Source organism: Taeniopygia guttata, chromosome 4A (genome assembly GCF_048771995.1).
Source record: "Taeniopygia guttata chromosome 4A, bTaeGut7.mat, whole genome shotgun sequence".
Classification (NCBI taxonomy): domain Eukaryota; kingdom Metazoa; phylum Chordata; class Aves; order Passeriformes; family Estrildidae; genus Taeniopygia; species Taeniopygia guttata.
This window is the reverse complement of record NC_133029.1, coordinates 11,063,566-11,076,542: the sequence shown is the minus strand read 5'-3', so window position 1 is coordinate 11,076,542 and position 12,977 is coordinate 11,063,566. Positions and strand designations below refer to the sequence as shown.

Below are 12,977 nucleotides of genomic sequence, written 5' to 3'. Positions count from 1 at the left end.
GTGAGGCCTCTCCCCTCACCCAGAGCAGAGACTGTGGCTGGACTGATGTCCCCAGCTGCCAGCTGGGACATGTTTTTGGTGACAGTCTCTGAGAAACCCAGAGAAGCTGAGGAGAAGGCAACCAAGGAAGCGGCAGCCTGCCTGAAGAAGCCCAAGAAAGCTGCAGCCATGGAAAGCACCTGAGGGAAGGCAGCAGCAGCCTCTGTGCCCAAGAAAGCCAAAGACAATCCCCAGGGGTGAAACCTGGCAAACCCAAAAAGAGAGCTAAGGGCTTGCCTCAAAGGGAAGTGGCGAGGCCAAAGCTGCCAGGACTGAAATGAGGAGCGTGGGAAGGCAATGCCCAAGGAAAGGTAAAGGTAAAGCCACTTAGAGGCTTTGACTGAGCCAGTTTAAGGGCAAGGCTGGTTATGGGAGCTTGCTGGCAGGTCCCACTGCACAGCCCTGTGGCTGTGCCCACCCCAGGTGGCACCTCGTGCCCAGCACTGCCCCATCATGTGGTGCCTGACATGTCACAGGGCATGTTGGCTCAAAGCTCCAGGCTCCACACTGCTGTCCAGGGACGTGATCGCCACCAAAGCGACCAAGATTGCAGCTTCCCCTGATCTAGAGCCCCAAACCTCATCCCTGGAAACCCTCCTGTAACAGAGTGACAGTTTCATGTTTGCAGTATAGCAAATGGTCTGTGGATGCTATTATTTATTCAAGGTTGGAAATAAAAATAGTAAATATCAAATAAATGGTAAGTCAAGAATCTCTTGGGCATTTTGAGCGCCAAAGAATGTATCATCACACCTAAAATGCCAAACAAGTGTGCATATGAACATGCATGTTCATGTACAGAAATCTTTCCAAAATAAATTATTCTGGGATGGAGAAAGTCGTCTTCAAGAGAGTTATGGGAGAAGATAAAGATACAAAAAAAAAAAAAAAAAGTTTTCATCAGACATTTAAACAGTACAGTAACCGTCTTTCTATTGATAGGAAACTTTCTAATTTTTTTCTTTTAGATAATCTGGCTATTGTCCACCTCTGTGTCTAGCAGAGTATTTGAGAGGTGTATGCAATGGTGAAATTGTGGGTATAAATATTTTAGTTCTCTTTCCTACAGGGCACTGTGCTATGAGATAAAAATGTGAACATGATTGGTTTCTTTGACAAGGAGGCAGATTTGGGTGGTTTTAGTGTAAGTTCAGTCTACACAAAGGAGGCAACATCCACATCCTTGTGCCGATAAAGGAATTAGATGGGCCACTAGAGGGAGTTCCACGCTCCCACACAGGGAATGAAAACGCGCTGAAAATAGCTCCAGGATGTTAATTAGCAGTTTTTGTCTTGGGGAGGATCAGCTTCAATGACAGGTGACACAGAGCAAGTAGGTAGTACTCCGGTGCCTTCCACAAGCTTTTCGTCCTTCCTTGTGCTGTTTAACTAAAGTGTGACTTACAATTTCCTGATGCTGACTAACTGTCTTGATGCCTCTTCTTTGTACCTGCAGCATACAATAAACCTCATTTGATTACACATCAGTTTCTTGAACCTGAAAGAGTCAAAGAACTGAGCAGATCCTCTCCTCTCCTGTTGTCTGAGGTGGGTTGATGCCAGAAATGGCTGAAATTGTGTTCACAGCATCCCCCTGAATGGCAGTTGGTGTCATGAAAATGTTTCTCATGGAGACCAACAGGTCTTGCTTTAGAGCATGCCTTGGTTATGTCATGAATAAATGAGAAGCACCTTAAAAAAAATCCCCCAGCAGCCCAGAGCAGCTGTTCCATCCTGGAGGATGTTGCCCTGTGTGTCAAACCACACTGTTGTGTGCCCTTTCCCAGAGCCCAGGCGGGGCGTGCAGCTCTGTTTGGAGGCAGTTCATGATGACGTTCAGTGCTGCTTGGAGGGGATGCCCTGGGGAGGCTCCCTGCACTCTCCTCCGCTCTCCTAACCTGATCTCTGCTTCATGGGACTCTGCTGAGCAATTCCTTTTTCTCTCTAGCGTTGCAAAGTGCTCCTTCAGCACAACTTAAAGATGCTTCTTATTTTCTGAGCAGACGGAATCGGACACGGCCTCGGAAGTCAGCTTCCAGCTGAACAGGCACAAGAAGACGCCCAGCACCGGCAGCCACTCGTCTGACATGGCTTCTGTCTCCTCGGTAGGTTCCCAGCGTGGTGGCTCCCAGACAGGGCTGATGGGGCCACTGGCACCAGAGGGTGCCCAAAACCTGGCCAGGGCTCCTGGACAGGGCTCCTCAGTCACTGCAGTGATGCTGCATTTCGGCTGCTGCTATGGCGTGGCCTCCAGAGCAGCCTGTTGGTTTCTGCAGGGTATGTTGTTAAAGGAACAGGGGTCATTAATTACTTGCTCAGGTTGAATCTCAAAATAGAGACCTACTGAGTCATGGCTGGTCAAATTCCCCACAAGTGACAGCCACCACTGCCAGGTGTGGATGCTCTGAGTCCTGGTGGTGCAGAAGGTGGGGGAGGGGTTTCCAGGTGGGAAAGTGAGGCACACAGCTATTAAGGGATATGTTTGTGGTTCAGGACTGCTGGTGGGTACCCTCTGCAAGCTCATCTTTTATCAGCTGATAAGAGGGAACTCAGAGTTGCACAGCAAAAGCATGTTTTGGAGCTTCAGCCTGTAAGGAAAGCTGAAAAAAACTGAATGTGTTTAGTTGAGTGTTTTTAAAAGACTCCTTAGAGACAGTATTTGGGGAGAGAGCTGCTTAAAAGTGCTTGAATTTGCTGTGTTACTGTTATAGATTTCTCCAAGGAGTATATTTGAGATTTACCAAATATATGTGAAGCAAAGCTGGTAGGGAGAGGTCGTGAATGTAGATAAATATATTAAAAACCTGGCGGCACATGAGTTCTTCTCCTCATGTGGAGCATCTGGAAGCTGAAAATGAGTCCAGGTCATGCAAGTGTTCTTGAAAATCTCATTCAGGATTCTCTGCTGGGGTGAGTTTTACCATCCTGATGGGATGGTAAATGCAGCTCCAAGGACTGACTGGAGATGTTTAGCAGGTTTTTGGAGGTTATAATAAAATTCAGGACCAAAGTAAGTAGGGAAAGACAGAGAAGAATTGGTTAATTACTAGGAAGGTTTTTTGATAAATGTTCATGACAGTACCACAAAGAAGTGCCAAGAGGGTTAATGATTTGCTTTGTAAACACCTTTTATGATATCCTGTCAGAAATCATGAGTGATTGGTGCAAGAGAAAATTATCTCAGCTTTCTGTAGCTGAGCTTTGCTTGTGCTTCATGACTTTCTATCAGTGAAAGACAAAGACCTGAAAAAAGAAGCCCAAGTTGTCTGGGCAAATTGCAGTTTTTTCTGGGAAAGCAAATAACTCCTGGGTGCCTAGCTCCAGATTTCTATCTGGAGAAACCTCATGTTCCTGTGCCTTTGGGGCAAGCACGGGCTGTCTCTGGTGGGGCAGTGGCTCATCAGAACAGGATTGTATCTGTTTTGTGCTGCTCCATGCACAATTTGAATAAGCAACAAGATAGGAATAGTTCTTCCTACGTTTCTAGTCTGATAGGATTATTATTAGCCTGTTTTGTAAATGGATTGACAATCGTGTGACTATATCTACCTGAAATAACAAGTTCTTATAATATAGTTCAAGTTCTCTCAGTATGTTTCTTTCTTAGTGGTGAGAATGGGTCAGGATATCAGTTATTTGTTCTGTAAACATAGGGAAGAGACATGTGTGGTCCCTCCAGGAATATCTGAGTCCATTTCCCAAACTTTTGGGATTCAGGAGTGAAAAAACTTCTGTATTTCTTAAGCATTCAGTGCTTCTAAGTCCTGGTCTAAGATAGCAGATCCTTGTGAGACTCTTACAGGGTTTCCCCAGCCCTGGCTTGTTTCAGAACAGCCACAGCTGTGAACCATCTCCATGTCAAGAACACCACACTGCACCAGGGCAGAGTTTTTATCTGGGAATGCATTTCTCAGACTATCATCTGTGTCCAGAACTGTCAGACTGTGCCTGTTTCAGTGGCACTGACCTTGCTCTTCCCCCTGGCAGGTGAGTGGCAGTGTGCTCAGTGTCTACAGTGGTGATTTTGGGAGTGTGGATGCCCAAGGAACTGTGGAATTTGCTCTAGACTATGACGAGAAGAACCGGGAGTTCCAGGTTCACGTGGCCCAGTGCAAGGACTTGGCTGTAGTGGATGAGAAGAAAGGCAGATCTGACCCGTGAGTGATCTTTTAGTGCCTTGACACTTCTGAATTCTGTGTTCTGGAGGACTTTGATTTTCTTTAAATGTAATGGTTCCTTCTGTCCTTCCTTCCTGCCAGCTTACTGGAGAGCTTGGCAATGTGGGGCAATATCCAACTGCAGTTTGTTTTCTAGGTATGTTAAAACTTACCTGCTCCCAGACAAAGCTAGGATGGGTAAGAGGAAAACATCAGTGAAGAAGAGGACAGTGAACCCCATTTACAATGAGGTGTTACGGGTAAGAACAAACACACACTCTGAAAAACTCTGTTGTCGTAGGCACCTCTGTCAGGCAGGTCTGGAAGGATCCTGCCTCCTTGGCCAGGTTCTTTGCCTGCCTCCTGCCAGCACTGCACTGCTGTTCCCTGGGGTTTGAGAGGCCTGGATGTTAAAGGTTCCTCTGCACCCCTCTGTGTGGCACCCAAGATTTCCCTGCCAATACCACACAGATCTTTGGATGCAATAGGGTCCTGCAGTCAGAGCACGGGCTGTTTGTCCTCCCCCTTCCCTGGCACGCAGTCACAAGGCACAGGACTGGTAAGAAAGGTCTGAATTATGTGATCATACCCATCAAAGCATAGAGGAGTATTTTAACAATGCCCAGCCCTGTGTTAATAATTCTTGAAAGAATATTGGTTTTGCCCCGTGATGAATGGAATGCCAGGTTTCCCTGTGCTCAGCAGAAAAGCTTTTTCAGGGTAGTAGTATTGCTACAGGACAAAAAAAAGAGATGTTCAGTCCATTGGTAGTGCATGTGTGGGGTGGGTTTGAGTGTCTCAGAACTTATTCAAGCTTTTGAGTAGTTTATTTCTGTTCGTGAAAGAAGCAGAAGAAAAATTTGAGCAACCTGACTTTTCTTTCTTCCTCTAGTATAAAATAGAGAAAATGGTATTGCTGATCCAAAAATTAAATCTCTCTGTTTGGCACAATGATCCACTGGGACGTAACAGTTTTTTGGGAGAGATTGAAATAGACTTGGCCAGCTGGGACTGGAGCAACAGGAAACTCAACTGGTACCCGCTGAAGCCCCGGGTAAGTGCGTCTCAGCTGCAGTCCTGCTTTCTAGCCCAGCCCTGAAGCCTTGAGGGTGGCATTAGTCCTTCCTGACTCCTCTGAGGTCTTTGGGTGGAGCAGAACAACGTGAACTGTGCTTGGGAACAACCCCTGGACACCTTAGTGCAGTTCAGTGCTCAGAACAATGGCCTTCTCAGGTCTCTTTTGGTGACTGATCTGTAGGGACGCTTTCATAAATGCAACCTGACACTAATCAGAGCAACTTTGACGTGACTTTGCCATTCTCTCCACTCACATGAATACCATCCCTTAAAAACAGCAGAGTAGTAGGTGAAGGAGCTGATGTACCTTGAGAAGTAAATATTCAACTGCCACTGTTTGTAAAGCCTGTACAGCTTCCTGCATGCTTCTGGATTCACAGGTCTGATATGAAGTGCCTTTTAAGCAAATAGAGGACATTTATCTTTCAGAACAAAGATGCTTAATTATATCCAGCTGGGCATGTCTGGAAGGGTAACCTTGTACTCTGAATCCTCAGGCTCTTGCTTCTGAGAGACTGAGTTTGAGAACAAACCCACAGAGAAATGACCTGCCCTAAGAGTGGGCTGCTCCAGCCATGGAAAATCAGTTTGTCCATTTGTGCTTTTCCACTGAAGTCAAAAGCTGTTTGCCTTACTGTGTTTCCACAATCCTCCATTTAGTCAGTCATAACCCTTTCCATTTCAGAGCCTCTCTGCTGTTAATGGTGTGGATCATCGAGGAGTGATGAGTTTGTCCATTAAGTACGTCCCTCCTGGAAGCCTGGGTAAGTGTCGTTCATGCATTAAGGGCTACTGCAAGTGCAAACACACAGCTTGCAATGCCTCATCTGCTTGGGGGCTGCTTAAAGAGGAATCTCATCAGAGCAAGATCTTCGAGATCAGCACAAATGCAGTGTTTGACAGCACTGCCTGCAGCCTATTTCCACATCTGGATTTACTGGGAAAGTACTGGGGAGAGAGGAAGGGCTGAACAACCTCCAATGTAAGAGCATGTGGGCACTGTAGGGTGCTGTGATGTGGTAGGAGCAGCACAGAGCCCGTGTTACTGTGGGGCAGGCACAAGGTTGCTTTGGCTCAGCAGTTCCATCTCTTTTCCTGTCTGATAGCAGCACTGGCAGGTTGTGTCAGGAGCCTCTGCAGCCGCAGCAGTGACGGAGCTGGCTGCAGCGCTGAGATCCCCAGGGAGGAGCAGTGAGCGCACAGGAACCGTGTGGGTCCCTGGAGAGGAGCCCTGTCATTCTGGGGGCTGTGACTCAGCTGGCATGACAGCTTTTCTCTTCTCATAAACGGCAGGGCCCAAGAATCCTCCCTCTGGCGAAGTTCACATTTGGGTCAAAGACGTCAAGGACCTGCTGCAGCTGCGTCCATCCGGAGTTGACTCCTTTGTGAAGTGGTGAGTGCCTGAGCACGGTGCTGCTCCTGCTCTGGGTCCCACAGAGGGCTGTGTTTCCTGCTCTGTTCTCAGGCTCACCAAGCTGTGCCTCCATACTGGAAAGCCTTTGTGTCGCACTGGGAGAATTGTAGGGGAGGATTGCTCTTGTTATTCACCTGTGGCCAAAGCAGGAAAGTCCTTCCCATGATAAAGTTCTTGGTCAATGTTCAGTGCTTCATGCTGTGTGTTTTCTCCTCCCAAAGCTATGTGCTTCCAGACACCAGTAAGAAGAGCTACCAAAAGACCCGAGTCATAAAGAGAGACACAAACCCTGTTTTCAATCACACCATTGTGTATGATGGCTTCCATACGGAGGATCTGAAGGATGCCTGTGTTGAACTGACTGTGTGGGATCATGAAAAACTTACCAACCATTTCCTTGGAGGAATCAGGCTGGGCCTCGGGACAGGTCAGTATTTTCCTTTACTGAGCTACAAGGTAAAGTGGGAGGCTGCAGAGTATTTTCCTGTTGGAGAGAAACCAGGGATTGGATGTCACAGTAAATGGTACTGGCATTGTGTCTTGGATGGAGGGGCCCTGGTATCATGGTAATAACTCTCTGTTCCCACATTTTCTGCCAACATCAGATCTGAGGTCTGCCAAAACTCAAAGAGAGTTTTCCTGCTGTTACAGGGAAACAGGCATGACAAACCAACATAATATTGGTGCTCCTCCCAGGGAAGAGCACTCAGGGATGGACTGGAATGTCACACGGGACAGCACCACCTGGTGACTGTCCATCCTTGAGGTGCTCTCTCAGAGATCTCACAATATTGCAATCAAGGCTAGGTGTTTCCTAGGAGATAAAGCTCATGGTAGCTGGAAGGTCTGCCTTGCAGGTGCACTGTGGATGTTAGATTTGCCTGTATATTCTCTTGTTTTCCACCTCTAATGTCACCAGGTGGGTTGTGAACTCTCCAGAGGGAAGGCACAAGAAGAGTAAGACATAAAAAAACCCAAACCTAAGATTAGCTGTGATCTAAATTTAGACTTCTCTCTCACTGACAAATAATTGGCACCTAAAAATTTGGTTGAATTGGAATGGATGTACACACTTTTCCACTATGGTATATTTGATTCCTGTAGAAATTAAACAAGAGAATTTTGATGAATACTCCACCTTGTCCACAAGAAAATCTTTTAAGGAGAAGACCAGACCTTTAAGACCTTTCTTACTGTTCAAAAAGATGCAGAAAAGGCTTGAGCCCAATATTGCTTTCCTTGGCAGGTTATGTTTAGGGTTCTTGCATTTTGTGGCTGTTGCAGTGACTTCATTCTGAACTCTGGTGTAGAACAGGCATTTGCAAGAACACAGGAGGTGCTCAGGGTGCAGCTTGCTGAGGGGGAGTCAGCAGCTTTTATGTTATGACATTGCCTGCAGCAGTTGCACCCCATTGAGTATTTTTTGCATGAAGTGGGAACTCTGTGTAGCTCCCAAAGTTTCTTGTTCTTTTCAGGTTTGAGCTATGGCATCTGTGTGGACTGGATGGACTCCACACAGGAGGAGGTGGCCTTTTGGCAGGAGATGATGTTGGCTGCCAATGAATGGATTGAAGGATTGCTGCCACTGCGCTCACTGGCGGGGAGGAGAAAGCTGAAATAACCCACTGTTGGTGCCACAGTGTGTTCATTAGAAGAATTGGGAAACTTCCTGAACCGGGGAGAAAGAGACCATCCATGGGGCTGCAAGTGTCAGGGTAATGAGGAAATTAATGGCCATCACCTTGGAGGTGTTAATGTTCAGTACTGATTCACTCACCAAGGACATGGAAGATGCCAAACTTGATGCCATACACGATACCGAGAAGAAACTTAATTTGCCTTTTTGTTTAATCATTTATGTACTCAGTATATTTGAATTCTGTTAAGCTCTGGGAACATTGGCAGAAGGAAAAGGAGATACGGAGACTTTTTTTAAATTATTGTTTCTTGTGCCATTTTTCTTCCATGCAGAGATGTAGTTGTACTGAAGCAGCAGCATGGTATTATTCATACTCCCTGCAAGGGGTTCACTTTGTACTTGGTGTACAATTGCTCCAAATCACCAGCACAGTTTGAGAATGGGAGCTTTGCATTTGTCACTGGTGATAACACCTCTTTAATGTGAGGAAAATTGAGTTCCAAGGTGCATCTAAAGAAAGAGAGGATTATTTGCAGCAGAAAATGAAGAAACCTGAGGAGGATGACAATGAGAAATTTGATATATTAATTTCTTTCTGCTTTAATCTGAAAGAGTGCAGGGATGCTCTTAGAGACAGTGGGATTTTGCAAGCAGGGACTGTTTTCCTGGCTTTCCCACAGGCTTCCTCCGAGACCTCAGGGAAGTCTCTTTGTGAAGGAGAGTTTGAGTGCAATATAAACTAAAATGTTTGCCCAAATGTAAAATATGGTTACACTGCTAACGGGCCTCATCACACCTTTGCAATGCCTTGCGTGCAAAACATTTCAATATGAGCTGAGGTAGGAGTCAGTGTCACGCCAGCCTGGCATCAGGGGTCAGGGAGGAAAGGTCACAACCACCCTGGGACACAGGAGATCCTGGGAGGGAGCTGGTGGGAGAGGTAAGTGGGGAGTGGGTGAATGTGCAGGGAGGGCAGAGCTGCAGGCTCCTGGGGGTCTCCTGCATCTGCATCCCCTGCTGCCCTTCTCCTCTTCCTCTCACCTGATACCTGTTAGTGAGTTGTCAGTGGCTGGAATTTCCCTTTTGCCAGTAGCTTGCAAAAAATCTTTGCCATCTAGCACATGGACTGTGGTGGAGTGGTGTTGTGAATACATTTTGAATTGCAGCTTTGTAATTTCTATTTTGGATGTACATATTGTGATTAAATATAATGTTTTCCTTTAGTCACCAGTTGGTCATCTTGTACCTATTTTCATCATGCTCTAAATAACAAAAAAGCAAGCAAAAGAGGTGTTAAAATTTGTTATGTCAAAATGAAGAATTTTTGCCAAAAGGCAAATGAAATGTCATGAAGAAATAATTTTTATAACTATCCCACTTTAGATTTTGGCTCTCTGATTATTTTGATAGTCTTCTTTAATGGACTGATTTTATTTCACTCAAGCCTACTGTGAATTTTCAGCTTAGCAAAGATGGTTGTAAATAAATTAATGGAAAACTGTACACTTAGAGTAACAAGACTTTTTCTTTAAATGGAAACATTTGGGATATAATCAGCTTTCATGGGAAAAAATATAGAATTAAAGTGGTTTTGCAGTTGGAAAAAGACAATAATTGGAAATGCACCAGATGCAGTAATAAAAGCACTAGGAGAGAGTCCATAAAGAACATAATTAAGCAGTGACTGTCTAATGAAGGAGCTGATACATCTGTGACATCAGCCCAAAAATACTTTGTAGGGGGTCCAGCCTGACATGTATTGTTTACCAAGATTTGGTCATTTTGTGACGTTATCCCTTTGTGGGATAACATCACAATACTGGGCCGAAGCTGAGAGTTAAAAAAAAATATTATCCTTACCTCAGGTGCTGAAAATGCGAATATTTTTACAGATGTGTAACTGACCTGCTGTGAGGAGCCCTGGTGGCAGAAGTGGGTGGTTGAGGTGGAATTGATGTACACACATCAGTGGGGTGGTGGTGGCTTGTTGCAGTGAAGTTACCCATGGGACTGCTGCTTTCCTCCTGGGCGCTTCCCTATCCTCAGGGACAGGGATGTTCCTGGGCCAGACTTTCTGCTGTGGCTGGGGAAAGGCTTGGGTAGCAGCAGGGGCTCTGTCTCAGGTCTCCTCCTGGTGGGTTCAGCTGATTCCTCTCCATCATGACAGCGGAGTTAACCCAGCTCCTCCTCCTCGTGCAGCATTGGTGCATGGCAATGTTGCCAAAAGTGCTGGTTGTGTCAATGGAGCTGGAAATGGTTGTGTTGGTGTTTCAGAAAATTAATAGATTTTTCATTGGTGGTGCCAGGAAGGGGAGAAAAGGGGGTCAGTGGGCCAGTTCATCCCAGCTGAGTTATTTTTATGAACTTGGCATGGGACTTTGTGAGACTATTTTTGTATTCAGATTCCATTGAGGATTTTTTTGTGCTAATCTTTTGCTGGTTTGTTTATTTAAATTAAGTCCTGATTAACTTAAGAAGCTTTCTTTGGCATTTAATAGTTTATCAGAGTAAAAGATTACACTGCCAAGCCACACACACTTCTGTCACACAGCTGATTTGCTATGCTCTCTGTTTCACTTACTGCACAGAAAGCACTTCATCATAAAATGACTTAAGGCACATTTATTGCCAGTGTCCTGTGGAGGAGCAGAGGATCTTGTGGGTATAAGGTTAATGGCCTGTTTGCATGTGGTTTATGATGCTGACATTTGTTGTCTGTGGATGCTGAACCTCACAGAGCCTCTGGCCTGTGTGTGTGTGCTGATGGCAACAAGAGTGGGGTTGTACCTGGTGAAAAAAAAAAAAAAAGAAAAACAGATGGAAAGTTTTCTGACTGTTTACTGGTTAGTTGTAGAATGGGTCAAGCAAAGCTGTGTGAAAAGGTGAGACCCTGTGCTGCCAGTGAATGTGGTTTGTGTCTCCTTTCCTGCACACGGAGCTGCTGGTGCCAGCAGTGGGAGCTGAGGTGACCCTGGGCTCCTGCTGGACACAGGAGTGACCCCAGGGACTGAGCAGGGCCAGGGAGCTCTGGCTGACAGCCTGGGAGCCTCAGGCACCCTCCTTTTAACATCAAACCTCAGCACCTACAGTAGGGCTGGCAGCTGCTTTCCATGAGGCTTCTGCATTTGTGAGCCAGTGTGCTTTCTGCCAGGTTATGTCTGATTTATGTAACTTTTTATTGGAAATCTTCCCGGATTTAAAAAAAATGGAGAAAAAGCAAAATTCTAGAAAGTGTTTTGGCTTCATCAGGCAAATAAAATGTGTGGCCTATGGCCATTCAATATGTAATAGGAATAATTACAGGTATTAGAAGCTAACTAAAGAAGAAAGAATTGCTGAATCTTGAATGAGTGTTTCAGCAGAGATGGAAAGAAGTGGCTGAATTAATTATCCATTATTAAATATTTGCCTAGATTTATCCTTCACGAAGACAGGGAAAACACTGAAGTACTGTAGAGATTTGGAGATTAAAAAATGCTGGCTAAATAAACCCTTGTAAAAACGTGATCTGTTAAAATTTAAAAATGCTGCATTTTTGCAGGCTTGTTAAGTCAAAAAAATGTATCAAATAGATTGGTGTATCAAAAACTGAATAAATACATTTCTGATCCTGATAACTAAGCATGAGTGTACTCAGCACCAAGTGGGATTGTTTGTTTTAGGTGTCTGTACTTGAAGATTTTTCATGGCTCAATCCCTTTTCTTTTCCACCTATTTATTTTGCACCCCTCAGGTGTTAAAGGGGATGCCTGGGAGCAGATGTCCCTCTAAGCACTGTCACAGAGGTTGTCAGCAGAAATTGGGAAGCTCAGTGTGAAGGCCCATGCAAAACCAGTGCACAGATTTTGGTACATGTTCCAGGAGATCCACTGACCACTGGAGAGCCCTTGAAACAGAAATCCCTTCCCATAAGGTCAGCCAGGAGCAGCCACTGCCTCCCAGAGGATGCATTTTTGGGAGGTTCCTGGAACTGGTGGCTCTGCCAGAAGGAGCAGCTCTGCCAGGGTGAAGTTTGTGGGGCTGCAGGAGGACTCAGAATTTTGGGACAGCAGGACCAGCTCCTGGCCTGTCCTGAGCAGGAGATGGCTCCTTTGGAGAAATGAGGTTTGAGCAACAGTGGGAAACTCCAGAGTGGCCATTCCCACTTTTGGGGTGTTTCCCACCTTCACCCATGCTTCTGAACAGGTTGGTTGGTTGAAAGTGCAAAAACTGAGCATCAGTCTCCAGAGAAATTACTATAAATGAGAAATTACATGGAGAAATTACTAAAAAATAGTTTATATGAGATCTTTTTCTTCTGAGAGAGGGATGGGAATTATGGGTATATCTCCTTCAGGAGCCCTGCAGGGGTCTGGCAGCCCCAGCCCAAGCTCTTTTTTGTTTTGCAATAATTTCCCATTCACTCAGCTTAAATGCCTCATGTCAGATAGTAAAGTCTGAATGAAGGGTGGAGCTGTCAGCAGGCAGCAGCATCCTAAAAGGAGTGGAAAAACACAAACAGGAGCAGGGGCTGAGCTTGCCAGGTTGGCTGGTCTCACCAGGTTCATGCCTGAGGGCTCCAGTAAATATTCCTGCTGGAAAGGGGCTGATGTACACTCACTGCCCTGCAAGTGACCTGAAATATGTGCTCGCTTAAGCAGCCAGATATTTG

At 45.6% G+C, this 12,977-nt stretch overlaps 1 protein-coding gene across 3 annotated transcripts in view; it reads left to right on the top strand.

Moving 5' to 3' along the window:
• The window catches only part of LOC100231283 (synaptotagmin-like protein 2), a 33,929-nt gene extending 24,100 nt beyond the window's left edge, over positions 1-9,829 (top strand). For all 3 annotated transcript variants that reach the window (XM_030272292.4, XM_072929144.1, XM_072929143.1), the window contains 9 exons: positions 1,496-1,587; positions 2,043-2,144; positions 4,027-4,196; positions 4,354-4,456; positions 5,089-5,250; positions 5,959-6,037; positions 6,567-6,666; positions 6,909-7,114; positions 8,163-9,829. In XM_030272292.4, coding sequence (XP_030128152.4) covers positions 1,496-1,587; positions 2,043-2,144; positions 4,027-4,196; positions 4,354-4,456; positions 5,089-5,250; positions 5,959-6,037; positions 6,567-6,666; positions 6,909-7,114; positions 8,163-8,308 — 1,160 coding nt within the window. In that variant the 3' untranslated portion in view covers positions 8,309-9,829. The remainder of the gene's footprint in view (positions 1-1,495; positions 1,588-2,042; positions 2,145-4,026; positions 4,197-4,353; positions 4,457-5,088; positions 5,251-5,958; positions 6,038-6,566; positions 6,667-6,908; positions 7,115-8,162) is intronic.
• Positions 9,830-12,977: the final 3,148 nt, after the last annotated feature.